This window comes from Pleuronectes platessa, chromosome 7, assembly GCF_947347685.1.
Source record: "Pleuronectes platessa chromosome 7, fPlePla1.1, whole genome shotgun sequence".
Lineage (NCBI taxonomy): Eukaryota > Metazoa > Chordata > Actinopteri > Pleuronectiformes > Pleuronectidae > Pleuronectes > Pleuronectes platessa.
Genome location: NC_070632.1, coordinates 19,766,061 through 19,790,197, shown reverse-complemented (window position 1 = coordinate 19,790,197; position 24,137 = coordinate 19,766,061). Strand labels below are relative to the sequence as shown.

The window sequence follows — 24,137 nt, the reverse complement described above, 5'->3', positions numbered from 1 at the left end:
CTTTGTGGGTTAGTGAAAATGTAGATAGATATACAGAATAATTGTCAGGGGAGCTTTATGATCAGTACATTTTTAAGTATTACTTCTAAGCAATAGTTCAACGATTTGGTCAATATAATTTTTTTGCTTCCTTGTCAATGGTTATATAAGAAGATTGATGCAGTTCTCATGAGGCAGATTTCAAGCAAAGCTATAGCCACTTGCCTTTCCTTAGCATAGCAATTGCAAGCAGGCAGAAACAGACTAGCTTAGCCTGGCTCTGTCCAAAAGTAAAATTTACCTACCATCACTTCTTTATCTATCGTGAATGTAGCTTGAATTAACAGGTTTGGTAGTGCACTTCAGAGGAACAGTGTTTGCAGTTTAAATGGCCAGGTTATCTCTTTCCTCCTGGTTCCACTGTTTATGCAAAACTAAGCTATCTGACTGCTAATCTCTATAAACAGATTTTTCATATTCATATGTTCCTTTTCTAGTGTGACTAATCACGTTAGAGCAGCCTTGACTACAGGAAGAGGGAATCAAGAGGTAGAAGACAATGACTAAGATGGATTTGCTATCTGCTCTTCGATTTTTTGCCAAAATGTCGTCTGGATCTCAAACACCTACAAATTGGATCGCCGTTTGTGTTTTTTACTGAGAAGCATTTGACTCACATCGACTTTGCATCTCATGTTGTGAGTCAGGCTGTAAACAGTGTTTCTCAAATGGAAGACGTCTTGGTCTGGATATCGGCTGTTTGCACAGGAATCCCTAACATATTGAGCTTGACTCACAACTGACCCAAGATTCTTAATTGTTTACCCCACAAATATGAAGGTAGTATTAATCTTTTCTACTAACTCTTTACAGAAAATGTTAACAGAAGTAAATAAATAAAACATTTAAATGGTTGTTTTTGTAATCTATGTGCTGGGGACCTGTCGAGGGGGAACCCCATATCCTGCCCGTTGTTAACTGGGATTATTTCCAGCTCGCTCCTGTGACCCTCAAAGTATTAACAGCATAGATAATGATTGGATGGATGGATGGATGGCTTTTTCAACACTTTTGCTGTCCATTTAGATCATAGCAAGACTTTTGTATCATCATTTGAAAATGCCCTATACCTACCCTCTGGCTTTGTGAACTCTCTGAACGTGGGCAAGGATATGATGGTGTGGGACACTGAGAGTGTAGGGTCCAGGACACAGGCAACATTAGTGGGCTGACAGGACTTTATACAGCGAATGATGTCAGAGCGCTCAAGCCTTGGTGCCCTAAAGGGGAGAACAAACATACACACACAAAACAAAAACAAAAACACAAATACACAAATGGTTTTTGACCTTTAGGTAATGTCTATACAAAGATTTATCAAGTCAAGTTCCTAAAGCTTACAATAACAGGGTCTCATTGGCAGCAGCCCGCTGCGTAATCAAGAATTCTTGGGGCCAACTTCAACAGTCACTATACAAACAATATATCAACAAGACAGAATGGATACTGGATATAGCGGTCGACATCAAAAAACAATGTGTGTGGTTTTGAAGAATAATAAACCAACAAATAATGGCCAAAGCTCGTGCCAAAGCCAGACTTCGTAGCTTGTGGAGACTCACGCTGCCATTGATGCACTTTTTCAAGCTGTGTGGGAATGAATTACTGCACTCACAGAGAATGATCCACAACCTGCTCAGGAAAATATTTGGATTTGTTGAGCATCCCCGGCTTCACATCAGATAATCTCTTGCAGAGGATTTATGGGGCAAGGGAGTGTTCTAAAAGTCTCTTAAATTGTGAGCAACATGACTAGACAACTCCCCAGCCTTTCCCCAGGGCAGCTCTCATCCTATTATTTAGGGCTTTGTTTATTCCACAGACTAATCAGTGACAGGTTGGAGGGAATGAAGGGCCTCTGCTGGCTCCTACAGCTAACGCCACCTGAAGTATCGCTATTCACTACCTGTCTGCTGCATAAGACTCTGAGAGAGGTTTGTAAGGCATTTAACAACCTCGTAAATCAAGGGTTTGTCTTCGAAACGACGAGGAACTTGTGCTCAAGAGAAGACTTTTGAAACTTTTTAAAAGTCTTTGACTTTGACATCCAAGATGTTTAATTCAAGTTTGGTCTTTGCAAAGGGGACGAATCGGTGCATGGTTCAACTTGGTTATGAAAACTGCCAGGTTGCCATGTATGAGTCCAGTAAATGTGCATGGCAGCCAAGTACACACTGTGAGTCATGGGCCGTGGATCTCTGGCGCTCCTCAGGGGACCTATAGGCTGCAGCTGAAAGCCCAAGCCTGGCTTGAGTTGCAGGGCTCCTTTCATGGAGAGCGAGGAGAGAAGCCCCTGACAAAAAGTCAAGCCACCACTGGGTAGGGGCTTGTAATTAGCAATTAGCGGGTGGGTCCAAGTTTTGCTTTGGCCCAGGCTAAACCCACAAAATGTTCTCCTAGTTTATAATACCACGGCCTGAGCTGCAGAAAGACTTGAGCAGGACTCTAGAGGATGAGGTGAAAGCTCTGTTGAGGTACAGAGTAGATTTACGAGAAGATAATGACCCAGGGTGAACTGCCCCCTTACACACAGATGGGCACTTCAAAGAAGGGGCAGCAAGTGGGGCTAATTACAGAACCATGTGCTTATTAATATGTGCATATCACATAAAAATATGCCTGTATGTGTGTGTATGCTCATTTGTGCAAGTATGCTCTTGTGCATGCAAACATGCCTGTGTAAGTGTGTGAGTGTGTATGGGTGCATGCATGCATGCACATGTGCATGTCTTCTTCATCTCCCCATGCCTCACGTGGCCCAGCCAAGGAGAAAAACCCCAATACTTTCAGACCAGAAAGAAAAACAGACTTTTTGGATGAAAGTCCTCTGGTCAAGCGTAAGGCCTTTTATTTTTTTTGGTAATTATTATTTATAGTCAGCACATTGATAACGCCCCAACAAAAACACTGCAGGGCATCATTCATTCTGTGCGCGGTGATGTTGCTGCACCACAAATTGTTCAGACCACCGGCCAGAGCCCAGAGCCCCATAACTCAATGTCAAAGGGGAGGAAAAAACCTCCTGCGCGCCACTATGTTCTTATTTTAAGGATATCCCCACTAGGGTCCAAGTGCATCCTTACTGGCCTGACAGCTCAGGACAGGAGGAACCTAGGACATCTGAATTTACAGTTATTATAAGCCACAGCCCTCAGGCAGCAGCCTCACAGCATGTCAGACTATTTATACTCTCTCCTGCTGGTGCACATTTCCCGCTCCTTTGCCACTGCATCCCATCGTGTGTCACTTACTCAGCCTTCATTTGGATTATCTGTCTGCTTTGGGGTTTACACCCGCAGTATGCAGTGGAAATCTGTGCATTTCACATTAAGCCCAAAATGTAATAAGAGCTAAAGAGAAGTGCATAAAAATAACTGACAGAAAGAAAGATATATTTGCGGTGCAAGGTAAGTGACGTTTGGAAAGTGGTATCACTATATTAAAAGGCTTTCGACTGAAATTTGGAGGTGTGGAATTACCTAATATACTTTTGAGCCATATAGTACATAACTGAAGTCATAGGCGGGATATTTTACTTTTTGTTTCTTAGCTGGTGTTAATGTACAAACATTACTGATACAGGAAATGTTTAATTGGGAAACATTTATAACCTTAATGACTACATCATTATTAATTCAGTTGTGGTCTAAAATTGGTATGTTTATTCAATGTGTATTAAAGGAGCTTGTGTATGTATTTTTCTTCACCTTTTTTGAATCGGATCAGTTTAAAACTTAAAATACATGCATTACTAGATATTTTCATGACTCATTAAATGTCCTCATCACTGTAGCCATTGGAATAATAGTAATATGATACTATGAGGGGCAGTCTTCATGCCTCCATCTATACGTGGCCTCACATTCCAGCTGATTGCCTTTGCTGTATTTGATTAAACCCAAGAATGTACCATTATCAAGGACTGGAACATGTGTTATTTCAATTTCAATTTTAATAGAAAAACCGTCATCCAGCACATAAACCATAAAATACTGCAAACGTTATATTTTATCATGCAACCATCATCAAATTACACTCAGTTGTCAGCAGACCTAGGTCGGTACCATTTTAAAAGTTACCCTGCCCTAGAACTCCACCTAGCGGCCAACATGGTGCCTTACCTCCAGAATACATTCAGTTCGGCTTCATTTTTAACTACTGAATAAGGCTCCTTAAGTCTACTGTTAAAAAAGTTGATTATGTAAAATACTACATTAATACAAAATTCTGATTTTATGAATTTATTGAATTGTATATGCACTCTTAAAAATAACTTGTCATCTTAAATTTAAGTTTAATATGGGATCAATTCATATTTGTTTTAATTTCAGGGGGGAAAGGGAGGGGGGGGGGGGGGTCGGACTTTCTTTGCATAACATTTTGTTTTGAGGACTACAGGGAGTCACTGTGAACATTCAAGAAATAATCCGACATACAAACACCCCAAATAACAGATAACAGATCCTTAATTAGGACATCAGTTGAGATTGTACTTACTAGATCTGTATCCATCTGCCTATCACTGCCTGTCGATTCAGCCCTTTCACCACCCTAGCTTCCACCTGTAGGCTCTGACATGGGGTTATATATATTTGCTTATCACCAACCATTATAGCTACGTCCTCATATATGGGAAGTGATGAAGTCGGACCCTTGATGCCAGACTCTATGTGCTGCTGTTGCAATAAACATTTCAAACTGAGTTGTCTGTCTGAAATGGAATAAATCCATGAATGAGAGAATCGAGTGATGGTGAATTATATAGGTACTTATCACTGATTGGAAATCAGATGTTTTATATTTAACTGCATACAGTATATTTCTGCCATATGTTACAATGCAGCCTAGACTGTATCACCTTGCTATGCTATCAATATACCATATGTTAATTTTGCATGACATTGAGGATAAACTTGCGTTTTCTCCATGAGACAATCCATTTCAAAATGACACATCTTTTTTAAGAGTGTAGTAACTGCTGTATCCCTGTTTAACACCCATGTCTACTCTAGTAGGGGGTTGTAAGGTACTCTGGGCTCCTCCTGGGTAACAAACACCAGCACTTTGGCCAGGTACGTGCTGATCGTGCCGTAGCGACGTAGCCTCAGCTCCAGGGACAGATCAAAGTCATGCGGCTTGTTGATGAGCTTCGCCACCGACATTACGCCGCCGGAGGGCACCTGCTCCGTCTTGAAGAAACCATCCTCGTTGCCAGTGGTGATAGCAATCCCGATGTCATCGCCGGGGACAGTGTTAGAGGGGCCCATGCGGAAGATGTTGGTGAAGACGGGAATGTTGGTGGGGAACGTGAGGTAGTAGTAGGTTATTCTCAGCGGCATGGCCAGGCACTCGACAGACTCATTGCAAAGCAAGCGTTCACATCGACTGCAAAAAGAAAAGGAGGTTGGGGGGAGGCAGGGGCAAGACAGAACAAAACAGGCACAGGGAGAAAGAGAGAAAGAGAGACCGGGTGTAAGTTTCATTTGCCGTGCATGGCATGCAGTGGAGGGGACATCAGTCTCAGCAGCCATACAGGCCAGTCATGGTGCCCTCTGTGGGATCATGCAAGACGCTCTATCACTGGTGCCTCCAAACAAGGCTGGGCATCCCAGCCTCTACTGAATATGAGCCAAAATGGGACTCGATAAATATCCATATGCATCATTCTAAAAAAAACAAATCATGCTACAGCCAATAATCTTTCCTGAAGTCGTTCCAGCATGACATGCAGCGCCTTAACCCATATGTATGAATAAATTAAATTATCCCTGTACTCAGAGCTCGTACCATGGTGACCATACACACATGGATCTTGCTCTGTGAGTGTTTGTGTGTCTATTTACTCGATTCCTTTAAATCACACACATTAACTCCCCAGACAAACGCTAAATCCAAAGTTGTGTCCTCTGCAGCAGAGACAAAATTCAGGTTGACTCACGTTTCTCCAGCACGCCGGTAGTTGTTTGGACACTCGAAGGACAAGCATCTGAATCCTCCCTGCACATTAAAGCAGCTCTGGTTCTCCGCACACGTGTGAGTTCCCGCTGCGCATTCGTCAATATCTGAGAGAGAAAACACCCAGATGTTATTTGGAAACACTCATAGAAATGACACACAGTAATACTGCAGCGTTACGTTAAAGACAGCTCACCCTGACAGCTGCGCCCGTTGAGTGCAAGGGTGTAGCCAGTGACGGGACAGGAACAGTGGAAGCTGCCGGGGGTGTTGTGACAGCGATAGGAGCAGATATGACCTCCAGTGGGCAGAGCGCACTCATCAATGTCTAGAGAGGATACAGAAATAAATAAATACAAGCTATACCAGAGAAAACAATACACCCTTAAATGAAGGAAGTAAAACTAGTCAGGACCACACCTTTAATACCTGTCAAGCCCACATATACTTGGTCAACCCATCAGGCTCTGTTTGTGTCAGATTTCTCAATTCATCCTTTCCCTTCCCTTCCCTTCATCTATTCATCCACCTCTACCTCATCCCTGCCTCTGCTCATCCCCACTCTCCCCGAACTCTCTGATACCGAACTCATCAATCCCAGTAAAATCCTCTATTAGACTTTTGTGGCATGGTCCTTGCTGGTGAAACAGGCAATCGTTGGTTGATGATAAATCACAGTGAATATATTGACACATAGCAGCAGCTAGCTCAAAACCTATAGAACTGCTCAGAAGGAAACCTGCTGCACTTCCAGAATGGTATTCATCTAGGTGCTTCCACTTTACCTTCACAAGTCATGCCATCAATGTCACTGAGCTGGTATCCACGGCGACAGTAACACTGGTACGAGCCATACACGTTGGCACACTCTTGACTGCATGGGTTGCTCCCACATTCATTCAGATCTAGAGAAAAGGTTATCACAGAACAATATGAACTTCTGGAAACAACTGCGCCTGTCCTTAGGAATATGCACAAAGTAAACAGTTGCATTCACAGTTATACACTTAGTGTGGATGTGAGCTGGTTCCTGAGGATGTGCTTACACTGAACAGATGGGGGAGGATACAAGAGGATGTGTTTTTCCAAGGGTAACAAACTCAAATGTTTTTCTTTTATTTGAAACAGTACAGTACACTCACTTTTAGGTAACAGGTAACCACACAGGGCTCACTCCTGCACATGGTTAATTTGCAAAGGGGGCTACGAAACAGCCTTGTACCATGCATACGATTTCCAGGAGACTAAATCTAATATAAAGAACTTTATATCATGCACAACTACGACATCACAGACAGGTAAATTAATTTGGAGGATGTTTTGGTTCAAAATATGATGTCTCTTTAACACACTCCAGGAGGAATTGGAGGTTATGTGTGCTGCTTAAGGACACTACAAAATGTGGACAGGGGCAAATAATCAACCCACCTTACATGCTGACCCACACATCCACTTCATTTCCTACATTTGGTATAAAACTGTCAATATGTACACTATGCAGAGCACATTCTGTATGTAAACTGTTGCAATCATCCATATCTGAGTATGACTTACCGTCACAACTCCTGCCGTCGGCGGACAGCTTGAACCCTGTCGTGCAGCTGCACTTGTATGACCCCAGAGTGTTCTCACACTTGTGAGCACACAGGCGGCCTGGGTAGTGCCTGCATTCATTAATATCTGAGACACAAAGTGGAAAACACCCCACAGTCAGTTAATGAAATGGTAAAATAGATAATTTTCCTGTCACACATTTAGACTTGTCGAAACAGGAAAAGCAAAGGTAGAGTTAATAATGTTAATGACGGCTGGATGCATTCCATTTAGACAAGCTCTGGCTTTGACAAACTGACATGGTTTGATTTGGTACTTAATGGAGTGGAGTGTGTGTGTGTATATGTGTGTGTGTGCAGCAAACCAAATTGGTGGGAACATTTGAATATCTGGGACTTACTTTTACCACGTTTCCCTGTGTTTCCCCTTGTCTCTCTGTTCTTTCTCGTAAGTCTCTACGTTTTGTATGTGTGTGTGGCTGATGGCTCATCAGTCTCCAGTCCTGCCTCCTGTGTTTTGCTGACCACTGCCTCAGCAGCCAAGTCAAACTGCCTTCACCTCTGCTCATCCACCAACTTCGCTTAACTGCCACCTCCCTCCTCACCGAATTTACCAGTTTTTTGGGGCACAATAAAACCTTTTTATCCTTCTCCTGTGTTCGCTGTGTTGCACTTGGCTCCAGGAGAAGGAATTTGTAACAGTATCATTAGATGATTAAATTTGAGAGTTGATTCTTCTTACGTCAATGTCAATATGGTCTAAAGAGATCCAGAGATAGAGACATAATATAAAGTAACATCATGAAGAATTCACTATTAATGAAAATGCTTTTGTCAAGGTATCTCTGCATCATATGGGACTATAGATAGAGTTCATATGGTAGGAATATGATGTCCTCATGACATCATTATGAGGTCAGAGGATGGCATCATATAGTGTAAGAATGTAACCAATAAGATATAGAGTTTATTTAGATAAACCAATCATTCGTTGTCATATGGTTTTAATGACTTCATGATGACATTATAAAATTGCATTGTAATAACATGAAAATGTTAATATTGCCTGATGGGGTTATATACAACGTGAGCAGGGTATATATTGTCTCTGTGATACTTTTGATTTACACCTGAGCTTTTCCTGCTTTAACAAGTCAAAATGTGGTCTAATATAAAAAATATATAATATAATATTATACAGATTCTAAGCAACCACAATTGGTAAACAGTGTTTGACTTACAATTACCTGCAGCCCCCGACTCTTGAGGGATAAGTGATATGGATGGATGGATGTTTCACTTGCATTCAGTGAATGTACTTTGGACTGAGCTACAATGTAAAAACCATCAGACAAGATCGACTGGTTCCTTACCCTCGCATGTGCGGCTGATGCTGTTGAAGATGTAGCCACTCCCACACTCACAGCGGTACGAGCCCACCAGATTGATACAACCATGACCTGAACAGACCTTCTCAGGGCCCTTACACTCATCTATATCTGCAGACAGGAATGTACAGTAAGCAACAAAGAATACATGCATGATGTGCACAGGTATGTCACTATGATGCTTTTGTATCTAGGGATGACCAGTTGCTCAGCCGTACCAACACAGCGTGTGGCCTCTTCGTTAAGGTGGTATCCCCGACCACAGTTCACAGAGTTCCTCTGGCAGTTGTAGGAGCCAACTGTGTTCATACAGACCTGTCCTCTGCTGCATGGACCGGTGTGGCTAACACATTCATTGATATCTGAAAACACAGATTGTTTATAATATTATTATTGTTTATGATGTTAAATTATGAAGAGACGATACTCTGATTCATCAGTATTATGCATGAGGAGGTAGAAATCCACAAAGAGCTATCACCTCCGTCATGGACGTTATGTTCTTGTCTGCTTTGGTTGCTTGTTAGCAGAATTACACTACAAGTACTCAACCTATTTCCATGAAATTTTGGAGGGGTGACCCAAGAAAGAATTATCACTTTCTTTTCATTGCAAGAAAGGGTAGAATAATTTGTGGATCTTGATGGATAGAATTTTTAGGTCACTGATATTAATGAGTGTATGAAATTTGGTGCAGATCTAAATAAAAATCTGGATGTAGAGAATTGAAATGGGGTCTGCTTAAGGGACTGTTGTGCCTTGGCGGAGGTCTGTACTTTCTAGTGTCCAGTTATGATAATGAAAAGCAGATGTATGTCTCCAAAGCTCTGGATGAGACACCTCTACAGTGTCATTTGTTATGGTGCAGATTTTTACCAATGCATTCGCCCAGGGCATCCTGGATGAAGCCAACCCCACACTTGACCTTGGGAAGACAACGGAACGACCCCTGGCTGTTTTGGCACTCAAACACCAGGCCACAGTTATGGATACCAGCCTCACACTCGTCAATATCTGGATGACGACATCACAGCAGAATTATTATTGAACATGCACTGAGAAAACCTGCAAACACACAACTCGTGCATATTATCCATGTTCATATTGTCCCTGCACAAACAAGGCCTATCTCAATTGAGCAAAAACCCCTGCTCAGGCTACATGTATTGTAGATTATAGGGACATTATTTATATACATCACTTCCTGAACTGCTACTCCTGTTTTAACTCCACTAGGTGCTGCTCTACCATGTCACTCGATTTATTCAAAACTACAGAATATTTCTCAGCCACTTTGCACCCTGTTCATGAAACAACCTCCAGAATCTGATGTATTTCTCTGAAGCTATGATTAGTGTCTCTAAAGTATGTAACATGCTCTATTTTCATTAGTCATTGTCTGAGCATATTTATATTTTGTAACCTTGAAATAGTCAGTGCTATCTTTGCTCTGTCTCCCTTATACCAAGTTAAATAAAGGTTAGATTCAAAAAATAAATAAATGCATTAAACTGACCCTTGCAGTCGTTGTTGTCAGTGAGTTCATAGCCAGTTCCACAGCTGACCTCTCTCTGGCACCGGAATGAGCCCTCTTTGTTGATGCATCGCTGTCCTGCCCGACAGTTACTGGCTCCCAGCAGACACTCGTTTATATCTGAGAGGAGAGGAGTAAATAATATTTTGCACATATATTCTGTAAACATTAATGGTAACTGTGCTCCACCTAATTTCCGTATCACACCAATCAAAATTTCCTCTAAGCAGTCTGACTATTCAAATATAAAAAGAACTTAGAAGAGTCTTACCGTCACAGCTTTTCCCATCTGGTTTGAGTTTGTAGCCTTTCAAACAGCCACAGGTGTTGTTGCCGACACAGACATGAGCACATTTCCCTGAACAAGCAACACAAACAGGCTCATAACTGTTCACATTGTTTGCAAGGTTAAGCCATTTACTTAAATATGAGAGCTTATACAGCCATTTGGTTTATTATACTGTACCGTCACACTGGTCGGTTAACACTGAATTATCTCCTTTTTCAATGGTTACATCCTTGCTTGGTACTGTGGGACAGAAACATAAAGAATTGTTATAGAGCTTGAAATCAAAACTTTATTTCTTCCGAAAAAAAGTTTTTTAAATTAATAATCCGGGGACTTAATTTTGAATGGACAATAAATAACTTGCTTATAATGCAAAACACAGTCACGAAGCCAAGATGCTTATTAATAAATTAGACAGCAATAAATTAAAAGCCTACCTAAAATCGATCACAGTCCAAACACATACAGATTAGGATTAGGTGAATTAGAGATTCTGAATTGTCCATAGGTGTGACTGGTCCAGGGTTTACCTCGCAACTCTCCAAATGTCAGCTTTCAAAGTATTATAGATAGTGGATGGATCTCCTGTGAAAGTTGAAGGCACTGACCACATACAGCCACCAGGGGACAGCGTGGGCTTTTGTTTGACGAGACAAGAGGCACTCTGATTTCTCCATCTCATTTTTCTTATGGGTTGTATGAATCCAATATTTTGAGAAACTGAATGTGTTGATGAACAGGCTTTCTCGTACCGGATTCTGTTTTATACCAAAGCCACATAATCTGCTTTCATTCAAACAAACATGAGAAAAACTGCACGATAGTTTATTTTTCACCCACACTCTGTTTGTGCTGTTGGTGCTGTCTGGTTATCTGAGGCTCCCTCCATGCAGCAGGCCCGGGACACCAGGCCACACTGGTAGCCCACAGACAGGCTGTTATAGCATGGTAGGCCCTGCTCCTGGGTCGTCTTCCCCAGAAGACAACAGCCACAGCACATCTACAGAAAAGAGAAAACATTACCATCCCATTCCGTTTTAGATGGCATGGGGGCACAGACAGGTGCATTTAAAAGATGTAAAAGAACAGAAAGACGGGAAAAAAACACTCAATCCAAAACTGATGTAGCAGGGCAAGTGAAAGCCACGGGGAAAAAAATTGTGGGATGAGATTTTGTAGTTAGACGTGTAGACTTCTAGAATGATGAATGAGGATGAGGTGATTCAGACAGACACTCAAGCTGAATGATAAGACACCTGACAGGCTTCAGGCAGATGGACAGACGGACGGACAGGCAGACAGACAGAGTGACAGGCAAGATCGGCAGAAAGTCACTAACAAAGACGGACAGGCAAACGGTAATGAGATGATCGTCATCCCCTCTGGCTGAGACCCGCTCAATCAATCATTACAGCAACCCGGTAATGTCAGGAGGGGGGGGGGGGGGGGGTTGTGCGGTGCAGAGTGTGGAGAACGATGTGTTGTTTCCCTGTGGGCAATGAGAGTATATTAAGTGAAATCTGACAGTCTGTGGTGTGAGTGTGTTGTAATTGCAGTGATTGCAAGACTGGACACATGCCACACAAAAATCGAGTTTTATCTGCGACTCTGTGTGTGTATGTGTGTGTGTGCGTTTGTGTGCGCGTGTGTGCGTGCGGTTGTGTGTCTGTGGCCTTGATGCCGTCCAAGGTGCAGAAAAAAAATATATCCAAATAGCTGGATAAAGTCCAGTGATAGACATGTGCCAACAACAAATGTGCCCACAGACAAAAAGCTTTCCTATCCTTCATCAACTATAATTACATAGTTTACTGAATCAGGACTTGTCAAGCTTAGAGTACTAGATGAAACACAGAGGTATGCACCAAAAATACATTTTAAAGTGTGCAAAAACCCTAGAAATTAAAATCTATAATCAATGTTTTCATAATGCAACTAACTATGTATAATATGAAAGGTGTTGACTTTAGTTACTCTGCTGATTCCCCTCAGCCCTACAGAGTTGTTGCATCTATAAGATCATTGGTTTGGTTCCCCCGCCTCACTCCTGCAGACAGGTGAACCTTCTTCAGCCAAATACTTTATGTGGAAACAGCTAAAAAGGAAAATAGATAGTGGACTTTGATTTCATTCAATCCAATTCTAATGCTGCCCTGTATCAGCTGGATGAGTAAATAATGAAATGTTTGCTAACAAGGTGACCATGCCATTAAGTGTTTACACTGCCCCCAAGTGGCCAACAATCTTGCGACTAAAACTTACATTCTAACGCATTCACCCAATTTGCTTTAGCCTATATACTGGCCTGACTATTTCTTGGCATGCATTGCAAAGGCTTCTTTAAAATCCATGTCCAGTAAAAACAGGTTGTAATTTGTACACTTTTGTGCCGGTAAATTCTATACCGACTTGCTGTTTCTCTCTGCTTCCAGTCTAAAGCCTGAGCTCAACTAAGCTTACCATCTTCAGTTCCCCAGGTATGGCACAGACTTATTTAACTCTTGACAAAGGAGCAAACTATAGATAAATTCCCTAAAATGTTGAATATTTCTAGGGATTTATTACATTTTCTAAGATAATAAAATCTCCTATTGGGGAGAAAGAAGCCCATTGAGGGTTAGGTAGAGAATATATATTTTTATTATGATGTAATGAGTTATATAATATAATTATATAACAAGTTGGGGGAACTGTCTCCTTCTTTTCTATAAACCCTTTGTTATACTCTCCTTACCTGAGCTCGTTCATGAGCCATTGTCTGCACTTTACAGGAGATCAAGTGAGGACAAGCTGCCCCCGCTGACAATTACCTCATCCTGTCAAGAAAACGCACCAACTTGCCTCCTTGCCTCTCTACATTTCATTTAAAATGGATCTCCAAGATGTGTTGATGTGCTGAGTGTTGTGAAAATAAAGAGGCACACAGAGGGGATTATTTGAAAAAGGGAAAAAAATAATAGAAAGGCCAAAAAAGTGCTTTGTGAGCCCGGGGAAGATTCGAGAGTCTGAATTTATAATCCATCTGACAGCAACAAGCTCCATTCTGCCGTGGAGTGACATGCCTCATTCTGCTCCTGGCACACACACACACACAGACACACACGTATGTGCACACAAAAACACATTCAGTTCATCAATCATTTGCCTCCAATCTAGCTGTCCAGCAGAATAGTGTGCATTGATTGGAGTGGAGGAGGGTTTTTTGGTGCACACAGCAGTTTCATTCCATCTTGTTGTCTCTGATTATAGTGTTTAATGTTAGAAAGACACACACAGACACACACACACACACAACAGACCTTTGTCGTCTTGGTCTCGCAGGTGCTACTGAATAAAGAGTCACAGGATCCTTGGTCTTTGGCCACGTTGATACCAGTGGTGCACATGTTATCCTCGAGCACTGTCACACAGCACTGCTCCTGCACTATCCTGTCAACAGGAAGAAAACAACACAAAACACAGGTGGTGCAGTTATTCTCAGCTCCCTCAGCGCAGTATGAACAACAACAAACATTTTTAGTGAAAAGACAAATGAAGCAGTGAAATTGATTTATAATGACAATTTGAGGGATCAATTATGATGTTATACGATTAATTTAAAACCAATATGATGAAAACAGTTGTGATATAATGAATAACTGAGCCATGTTTCCTCCTTTCCTCAGTCTAACATTCTTCATTCACAACTCGTGGCCCATAACACCCCTATAACAATTAATAACTGGAAGGGATGAAAATGTTAGTGTAGATGATTGAAAAGCAAAGTGGTAAATTGTCATCTGATTAGATAAACTTGATTGACATTTCATTAGAGACAGTGCTGCTGTGATAATCACCTACACTGTGTTGTTTACTACAGTCGACAACTCATCATTTACAAGATCAAACTGACATGAATTGTTTCACAGCAGCAAATTTGATATTTTGACCACCGCTATCTTGTTTTTCTGAATCCAGAAAAATTATAGTAAGAGGAGCAGGGGGTGGGACTGACCCAAAGCTTGTGTACACACCCACATATGATCCGCACCCATTGGACAGTATTACCTGTCAATCACGACGGCATTCATGCCCAAATGCAGGCCGTGCCTTATTGTCCAATTTACACGAAATGGGATCAGAATTTCCAAAATCATGTTGTGTTGAAGAAGACTTGAAACTAGCAACTGAGACTCCTTAGGAAATGTCTAATGACGTTTAAATCTGCACAAACACTGTAGGCCAAACCCTTGAGAAACTGCATGACTCAGCCTGCCACAATCACATTTTATAACATTGTTTCTGACAAAAATGTTTTGAGCAGTGAATATGAGTCAAAGCACTGTTTTATGCATCATTTGATCCTAAAATTAAAATGGAACTTATCCAATTGGGATCCTAGATCCCAATTCAGGCTTGTGTTGATGTAATTTTCCTTCGTTTTTCCTGTCTTAATAGTTATGACTTAATAGATAATGACAATTGTCAATAAAGTATGAATCAGTCAGTCCGCCAATCAATTTCTTATCCATTTTCATTGCTCTTTTTTGTGGCAGTGCAACACAACAGTGCCTTTCAGTGCAGCCCATTAAAATGAGCCTGAGGCGAGCCTGCTGGGGGATCTCAAAGTTGTCACAGTAAAAACCTCTTCAGGGATGAGTGGGATGTGAAAGTCCCGTAAGGATTCAGTGGAGGTGTATTTTTGTTTTGCAACACTGACATTACTGGGTTTAATCTGGGTTGAGCAGCTCTCCCTGAGGCCTTTGTTGCGTTGTTTCAGACCAGAGTTAAACCAACATTTCCCGGATTTATATGTGTCCACCTCCACAAGTCCTTACTCATGGTGGGAGTTTGGGTAATACTCCTTTAATGGTATTACAAAACAAAACGACTCCTTACTTGCTCACTTTTTTTTTGGATTTTAATATTTTGTATACTGTGTTATGTACATGATACTTTGCTGTTGTATGACAGGGATTTCCCATTTTGGGATAAATTAAGTAAACCTACCAACCTGCCTGCCTACCTGCCTTCCTGCCTACCAGCCAGCCAGCCTAACTACCTACCTACCTACCAACCTACCAACCTGGCTGCCCGCCTGCCTGCCTACAAGCCAGCCAGCCAGCCTAATTACCTACCTACCAACCTACCAACCTAGCTGCCCCCCTGCCTGTCTACCAGCCAGCCAGCCTAACTACCTACCTACCTACCTACCAACCTACCAACCTGGCTGCCCGCCTGCCTGCCTACAAGCCAGCCAGCCTAACTACCTACCTACCTACCAACCAACCTGGGTGCTACCAACCAACCAACCAACCTATCCATCCATTCTTAGGACAGCCTTTCCTGTCAGAATGGACCAACAGTTAGTCAGGTCATAATAATTTCACTAATCCTTTAGAAATCATTGCTAATGTGTTACAGATGGGATTTAGAATATTTGTACTAACATGTTGGTACAGAAAGTGCCTTGACGTCTGAGCTCACTGCAAAGAAGAGATCCAAACTGTATACCTCTATAGCGATCAATGAAACACCACGTTTTGTAGTGTTATGTTAAAATGTCAAATCAGTGATCTGTAAGAGGCACAGCCCATTTACATGACAGCAGTTAATTTATATTTTGGTTACATCAGACTCTATCCTGTTATCTATTTGCTCTCTGTTGGTGCAGGCCCATCAATTAAGAGTGTTGCTTTCTTTCTGGCTAGAATCTGTTTCACTGAAGCTTTACTGGGAGCATACAAAAATGCCACCCCCTCACAACGCCTCTGTCATTTCCAACAAGCCTCTTTATCAACTCTTACCAGAAATCTCTTCCCACATAAACCGCTGTGGACCCAGAATTCACGTCAAGGCGCACACCTCCTCTGCCGAACCTTTTAAGGGCACAGACACGCTCCTGTTTTTTCTTTTTCTCTTCTCTCACTTCATGCGTACTTTCTTTTCCCCCCTTTGGTGTCTGAAGTAGTCGTTCAGATTTCCTGTTATTGCATCTCTCCGTTTTCCCTCTATGTCACGTTTCACCTCTGAGGTATTTCCTGGGTTTTGAAACAACCCCTCTCCTGACCCCCTCTTCCCCTCCTCACCCTTTTCCACATCCCAAATACACCCTGCTCCCCCCACAAACCCCTGCCCTCTTCCTCCGCTCCCCCTCACACTATAATTTAGACAAATTTGGGATCACTAAGGGTGGCTACGGTAAATGTGTTTGCCATCAGCGTTCACAGCAGCAGACCTCTCTGGATTATGGGCCCCGAACCTGTGGCAGGACACCTTCTAGGGTTACCAGCAGGCCTGTTATTATCCCATCACTATTAGTGTTTCCCGCTCTCACGTGAAGTGAATAATGTGCCTGGAGATTTACGGGAGTGAGGTAAAACAATCTCATTTTAAGAGCCAACTGAATTTTCCTACCATGCAAACGACCAAATCGCTCTGGGACAGTATTGCAAGAGCTGCTGTGGTGCAGATAGAAAATGTAAGATTGTGACAAAGGGTGAAGCAGTTAATGACTTGTTAATCGGAACTATGCCCCAGATAAGACTTCTACTAGAGCACCCTCAGCCTTGTGATGCATAGATTTCTTATCAGATACAGCAATGTATCACATACGCTGTGTCTCAATTCAGGGGTTGCATCCTTCACAGGCTGCATTTGAAGACCGATTGTGTCACAACGGCGCAACAAGGATGTTCCGTTTCGAAGGCTCCTCCAAATGCAGGCGACCAATGTATCCTTTCATGCCTGAGAAACAAAGGCTCCAACAGGTGGATCCTTCCGGGACCAAACTATCCGAGGATTCATTGCGCTTTGGTGACGAACCGTTTTTCAAAGAGGTAGGTGAAAAGTTATCCAACGTTTGAGTATCACCCTTCAAATCCACCAAACAGCTAATGGTAAACATGCAACAGTTCAAAGGGCCAGACGATATGGGTACACTGATCACAGCCTCGGCAGAACAAACCAGTCTCATTTTGGTGAAGCCTCAACAGTCTACAAAGACCACCTCCTTTGTTGGCCATGTAGACTGAGTCCTCTGAAGGAGCCGGATCCAGAATTAGGACAAAGCTATATACTTCACAGCACCCGCTTACCTGCATGTGTCTGACGCAGAGATGAGAGGGAGGGATGCACAGTCTTCGTTATCATTGCCTCGCTTCTGTCCATCCTTACAACAGTCCTCTATCGAGACCTGCTCTGCTCCTGCAGACATTAAAAATAAAACAATTTAGGTTTTTTGCACATGTAACGTAGTTTAGGAAAGCAATACATTTGTGCACATTTACTTTTGGGACATTTTCATATCTGGTATTATTATTTGTCAAGCTGAGGGGACGCCCATAATGACTGTAGGAGACAGGCAGGCACACCTGCCTGGATACATGAGGGGGATGAGAGTATGTTTGCGTACCCTTTAAACTGCCCAAGACTAGATAAGTATATTAAATGGCACAGTCATAAGTATGGTTCAATGTTTTCATGCCTTTACATAACACATTTCTTTTGGCAAAAATAATTCCTGCTAATTGACGCATTGTTTTCAGTAATTAAGTGGATAACAATCATGGTATTTGGAAATCTATCCAAAGAAAAGAGAATCCTCCCAATGTTCTAAAAGGCAAGTTACATTTTGTTTTCTGAAAGACGAAGAAAGAAAATTCTGAATCTGTTTGGCAATTTTAAATCCCAAAATACTTTTTTTGTGCCAAAGACAGTGATGGATATGTTGTTGCACACGCAAGAGAGGATTTTTCCCCCAAAAAACTGGAGCCAAACCAACTCTGTGGTGATCTGGCTGTTTATTCATGTGGATTAGAGAGCGTGGAATTCCTCGACTCTGTAAACAATCAGCTGACGCAATCACATCGAGTATGTTCATTTGCCTGTGGTTTGTGTGATCTGCCAAATTTGAAATAGCTTTGGCTGATTAGACTCTTTACTTTTTTTCTTACCTTAGGCTAAACCCAGGATAAGTTTGCCAAATTGTTATTAACAGTAAGTCCCCCGAGAGAAAAAAAGGGAGAAAACAAACTCGCTGTGAAATAAATGTTGTTGATCCATTGTAATAGAATATGCGATGCTGCTGGTTTCTGACTGAATGTTTTGAATTATTAGGAAAGTGATTGTGAAACGCACTGCATAAATCCATCTGGCTGAGACTCAGCATCTGCTGTGACACGTCTGGCGTCATGGACTTGAGATGGTTAGATTAGGTAGGGAGGACAAGTGTCTGGGAGAGCAGGCCTCGGCCTTACAGACTCGCTTCTTTGTCCCATAGGGGCAGGACGGAATTTCATTTTGGCCAATAAATCCAAAGGGAAGAAGAATCAGGAATAGTCATCATCCTAAACAGCTTTATGCACCGATAAACCTCAGAACAACAAAGTGCTAGCATTGGAATAAAACCCAGTTTCTCAGATTAGTTTTCAGGTTTCTAAAAACCCAGGTGTGCAGCCCTGAAGTGTGAGTGAGATATAACAACAACTACGTATTTCTTAGATTAAGATGTGAATTTTTGTCTTATGAAAGCGAGTCAGGCTACTTGAAATCAAAACTACTACACAAAGGATGATTAACCTGGCAGAACGGATTGACTGCGGACGGAGGATTTATTACTCGGCAGCCACATTAGCTGACTCACTACCGACTTCTGGAAGTCTGGCACATCCCAGAATACTCTGGCCAATAAACCTCGTATAACAGCTGGATGAAATGAGATGATATTTTAAAAGCTTTTCACATGGGTTTACCAAGTAGGCCATCTCTGAGTCTCCCTCTCTCTGTCTGTGAATGTTAAAGACCTGTAAGGTAACACCAAAAAGACTATCACAAAGCATTTTGTTTGCAAAAAGCTGATAATAAAACTTTGCAGTGGCTGCCATTAAAGGTGTTAAATGTTGAATACTCTTATAGAGTAGTTCTCCCATCTCCATTGTTTTTACCATTATCAGAAACTGGTACCATTTTGCAAAACAACCTTTTTGTAATAAAACTAGAAAAGCAACCAGGGAGCAACTTCCCAGATTCCACCAAATAACCAATTCCGGAGAATTCCTCTGCTGGGGCCCACTAAGTATATTTTAAATGACAGGAACAGTTTGTCATGCATGTTAAACTGCTCCCTGTGATGTGTTTTGGGGATTTCTCCCCACAGTAGGCCTCTGCTGATAACTGACTCTAAGCCACTAAGCATTGCAGGGTCATTCCAACGCCACCACTGTCTGCTGCTTTGCAATCTAAACTCAAAGACCAGAAGTGCTTCTAAATCTGCATGGTTCTGTTTTATCAAAAGAGGCAAACCAGGCGCAGCTGCTTCTGCAGTCTAGATACAGTTTGCCACAGTGGTCTGTTTCTGCTGATGCATTGTCTGTCTGGAGACGGCTGATTTCCATCTTGGATGGCGGTGCTGGTTTGTGAAGGGCCATTCTCTCTTGGCAGAGCAGCAAATTGACTGCCTGCGTCTAGACGCCTCATGTAAACAGGGCTTAATGAGCCCAGTGGTTCAGCTCCACCCAACAGAGGAGTTGGCCATTCGTCACTACAGAAGTGCATCTCTTACAGGCTGCACTTATTTGGAGGTTTTTCAGTGACATAAAAAGGCTGTTATACATAGGAGGTATCTATCTATCTATCTATCTATCTATCTATTCGTTGTCATATTCCTCCTTAGATCAGGTCTTTATATGATAAACAGACACAATGATCTCTAGGGGCTCTAGTTATGTAACAGGTCAAGCTGACAGCTGACTGAAGTTGACTTCAAACTGACCTTTGACGCGCACAATGAAAGCAGCTTGGATAAGGGCGGCCTCCACTGACTGTGAAAATTGCCCCATGTGTGAGCAGGGTGACCGTGAGCATTTTGGATATGCTTCATCCTATATCTTGGTAACCCTGCTGTGAGCACTCAAGTATAAATCACACCTGTCTGTCTAGACCACCATGTCCTGGTGAGACAGCGGCCATTCTGACACTGCATCACAGCATACCAAGGTACTTGGCCTTTGGCCTGGAGGGCAGGAAGTACAGAAACCATGGCGGTGAGAACTCTCACTTGAGACTTATGCGAATCTGCATTTTTAACACTCCTCCATTTGATGTGAAATCTTTTCTTTCATCACTTTGTGAGTCAAGTTGAATTTAGGGCTACTGCATTGAGACAATGTAATGCATGAAAAAGAGAGTAGATGTTGGTTTACTTTTCGATTGTTTTCATATTCTACATATTTTCCTACTTTTCTTTTCACATGCTACTGTATGTATTTAATCGGGAACATCCACCAATATACATGAAGTATTTTTGTGTATCATTCTTTAACTTCTTTGTTCTGTTTCTTTTGTTGTTGTTTTCCTTGTCCCTAGAGCAGTGTGTGTATTTCTATCTTAGTCCACTTAGAGTAATATAAAACAGGAGTCAAATTCCCAGTATGTGTGCACATACTTGGCATATAAAGCCAGTTCTGATTATAAATAAATGTAGAATCTGGAGTTTGTCAGACACAACGCAGTTAATTTATAGCTGCTAAAAGTAATAACCTACTTTTTAAGTGGGAAAACAATAGAAGTGATTTGAATCATCTATAATGAAATCACAGGAAACCAGACCTCATTTCAGTCCAGACTTGTTACACTTTGACGCTGCCAACTTTGAAGTGTGCTTTCATCACATGTCCCAACTAGTCCTATGACAAATGCATCACCTCTTACTCTTTGTCTGGTATCACTATGATTCTCACCCATGTAAACCCATGTATAAAAATACAATACATACCACATATATTCTGTATCTTACCACAGTGCCATTGTTCGGCTTGGTTCAGCCTAGTATAAGTAAAAGTCACGTAGTAGTGATCTATCTCGCAGAAAGGTAACTTACCTTGGCCAAGCAGGAGCCCGAACATGGAGCAGAGCAGCACAACACACGGACCCATTGAATGAGGAGAGACTCTGCCCAATGCTGCTGTGAAGTGAAGTGAAGCAGATCCCAGCGCGTTCAGCTTCCTGTTGAGTTTGGTGAGTTTTCTTTGCAGGATGGTGAGTGGATCGGCGGCGGCGCTCTATCGGGAGAACACAGACTGCACCGTGCGAGAGGTGGATGTGATGTGATGGAGCTGAGAGGCGCAGTTGCAGCGTGACTGGAGGAATGAGCGTCTAATGATGATGGCACGGCAAGGGGCGGGCTGCACGGGGCCACATGCACACAGCGACTTATCAAAGCTGCGTTTTCCTTCCCTGCTAGGGAGCTATTAACTGTGAGATCCGTTGTAGGTTATAACACTTTAAAATATATTTGTACACACAGGGGGTGTTTATGCTTAGAAGTGAGATTGTAGTATAATTCATATATGTAGCCTAACAGTAATAGATCTACAGAAAGGCCTATCCTAAATATAAATATTATATGCTTTGGAACTTCTTCACAATTATTACATGTCAGTTGTGAGTCCTCCTCAAACAGCTCAACAATAAACTGTCACTTTACTTTTTTGTTGTGCGCTGGACTTTGTGTGCAGAGCTTTTTTATAAACAGTCTATGGTGCAGAGAGAAGTTACACAACTTTGTGTTCATTCTACCTGGTTTATCTGCAAGTAAGATTTGATAAATGTTTTTATAAGATCCAACTGAATTTGCTTACTTACTGTTTACATATGTAGCTTTTATCTAAGTGGAATTATGTCAGCTGTTTCAGGGGTCTGTTGAGCAAAAGGTTTTCAAGATAGTTCTGTAATTTAAATAGTGTTAAATCTGTGTATTGTGACTTCACAGACTGAAGGCACACTGTCCTGTCCCCACTGACTGCTACAGAGCGCTGACCATCTGTTTATTCACATTAATTCATATTGAACACATTACGTGTAAGAATACACATGCCAAGTGCGGAACCAGTAAGATGAACGGTTCCCAACATATATGTTCCACATGAAGACAGAAAGACAGACATTTGTAGAATTAGTAGGTAGATGTCATATGATTGATAGTGATTAAGATTTGTGATACTATTGAGGGAGCTGTACCCTCACTCCCATTCCATAGACTACTGAAGCATTCGCAAGAGTCTTCAGGCTACACGTGCAGATTTGTCTCCCCATCCTGAGCAGAGTAGAGTTTTTCAGTCTGTGATTAATGATTGGACTGATTACTCAACATCTGGAGCTGGTTTTCAGGTATTTTAAAAATCTTTTGTGGCTATGTCCGGACTGTAATACTGATATCTCAGTTAGAGGGGAAAAAAAGAAAGAAAGAGAGAGGGGGTAAAATACTCAGTGCTGTGTCAGCAAATAAGGTTATTTACTGCTACTTTTTGGGTTTGTTGCACCTTAAAGGTATCTAAAGGAGATCAGGCTTTCTCTGTTGCTGCACCAATAACTCTGGAACAGTCTCTGTCTCTGCATCAGGTCTTGTCCAACTGTCAATAATTTTTTATCTAATTTAAATGTCTCTTTTGAGTCACTCCATCCATAAGTCTTTCTTATGATTCTGTGAATTCTGTGTTCACTTATGTTGTTTTTCTTTTTTCCTAAAATATTTATACAATATTTACAACATTGTATATCTTATCTTTTATCCATGCTTGTTTTATTTGCCAGGATAGTTAAGTACTTTGACTCTTGTGATATTTTATGTGCTACATAAATAAAATTGACTGGTCTTGACTTGACTTCAGGGCGATGATAAGTGAAATGAAATCAGAACCTGCCTCTTTGCTGTTGCATTAATCTGATATCTGCACAGCTTTATTACTTGTCGCTCTCGGCTTCCAACTGAGCTCATTTTTCTCTGTCGTTATTAAACTTTACAGCTGCACCAAATAAAAAGTGGGGCATTTACCCCTCAAAGTTAATGAATTAGAGCTTTTGTAACAGCGCCACAGATGTCAGCCACGGTGATAATGAACTGTGCAAAGGAGCCGGGTATAAACAAACCACACATGCACATACACTCACGCTTCACGTCCACCAGAATTGGCAAGGAGCGGAGAAATAATTGCTAGACTGTATTATAAACATTTTGTACCAACTAAGGCCCTCTGCAAATTCAATCAGTCTCCTGACTTCTGGGCATGGTGACAGAGGAAGGTTAAATGATCGTCTAATCAGACCCATATGTCTCCACCACCAGTCTAGCCAGTCTAGAAACATCACCAAGGACTTGATATTGGGACACCACAGGCATACAGGGGAGCCCGCAAGTCTATGGCAGTTATAAATGGGGTGGCTGCGCTGGATAAAAGTCTAGTGTGTGATGAGCTGCGTCTCATTCTCTCTACTCCTCAGCGCACCACAGACGTCCTATGAGAGAAACCTGGCAGCAGAGACGATATATATTTAAAACGACGACGCTAGTGTTTTGCATGATTTGCTGAAAAATTTACATAAAAGTATATTACACACGTAGG

At 41.8% G+C, this 24,137-nt stretch overlaps 1 protein-coding gene across 2 annotated transcripts in view; it reads right to left on the bottom strand.

Moving 5' to 3' along the window:
* fbln1 (fibulin 1) overlaps nt 1-21,905 on the bottom strand; it is a 33,492-nt gene extending 11,587 nt beyond the window's left edge. The window contains exons 1-15 of one of the 2 annotated variants that reach the window (XM_053427264.1): nt 21,617-21,905; nt 17,835-17,943; nt 14,058-14,187; nt 11,599-11,758; nt 10,936-10,998; nt 10,741-10,827; nt 10,452-10,589; nt 9,812-9,949; nt 9,154-9,297; nt 8,921-9,046; nt 7,549-7,674; nt 6,780-6,899; nt 6,191-6,322; nt 5,978-6,101; nt 1,114-1,259 (exon numbers count right to left, since the gene is read on the bottom strand). In XM_053427264.1, the coding sequence (XP_053283239.1) occupies nt 1,114-1,259; nt 5,978-6,101; nt 6,191-6,322; nt 6,780-6,899; nt 7,549-7,674; nt 8,921-9,046; nt 9,154-9,297; nt 9,812-9,949; nt 10,452-10,589; nt 10,741-10,827; nt 10,936-10,998; nt 11,599-11,758; nt 14,058-14,187; nt 17,835-17,943; nt 21,617-21,671 (1,798 nt within the window). In that variant the 5' untranslated portion in view covers nt 21,672-21,905. Of the gene's footprint in view, nt 1-1,113; nt 1,260-3,973; nt 5,425-5,977; nt 6,102-6,190; nt 6,323-6,779; nt 6,900-7,548; nt 7,675-8,920; nt 9,047-9,153; nt 9,298-9,811; nt 9,950-10,451; nt 10,590-10,740; nt 10,828-10,935; nt 10,999-11,598; nt 11,759-14,057; nt 14,188-17,834; nt 17,944-21,616 lie in introns of those variants that run through there. The other variant, XM_053427265.1, reaches the window with a different exon arrangement.
* Between the last annotated feature and the right edge of the window lie 2,232 nt (nt 21,906-24,137).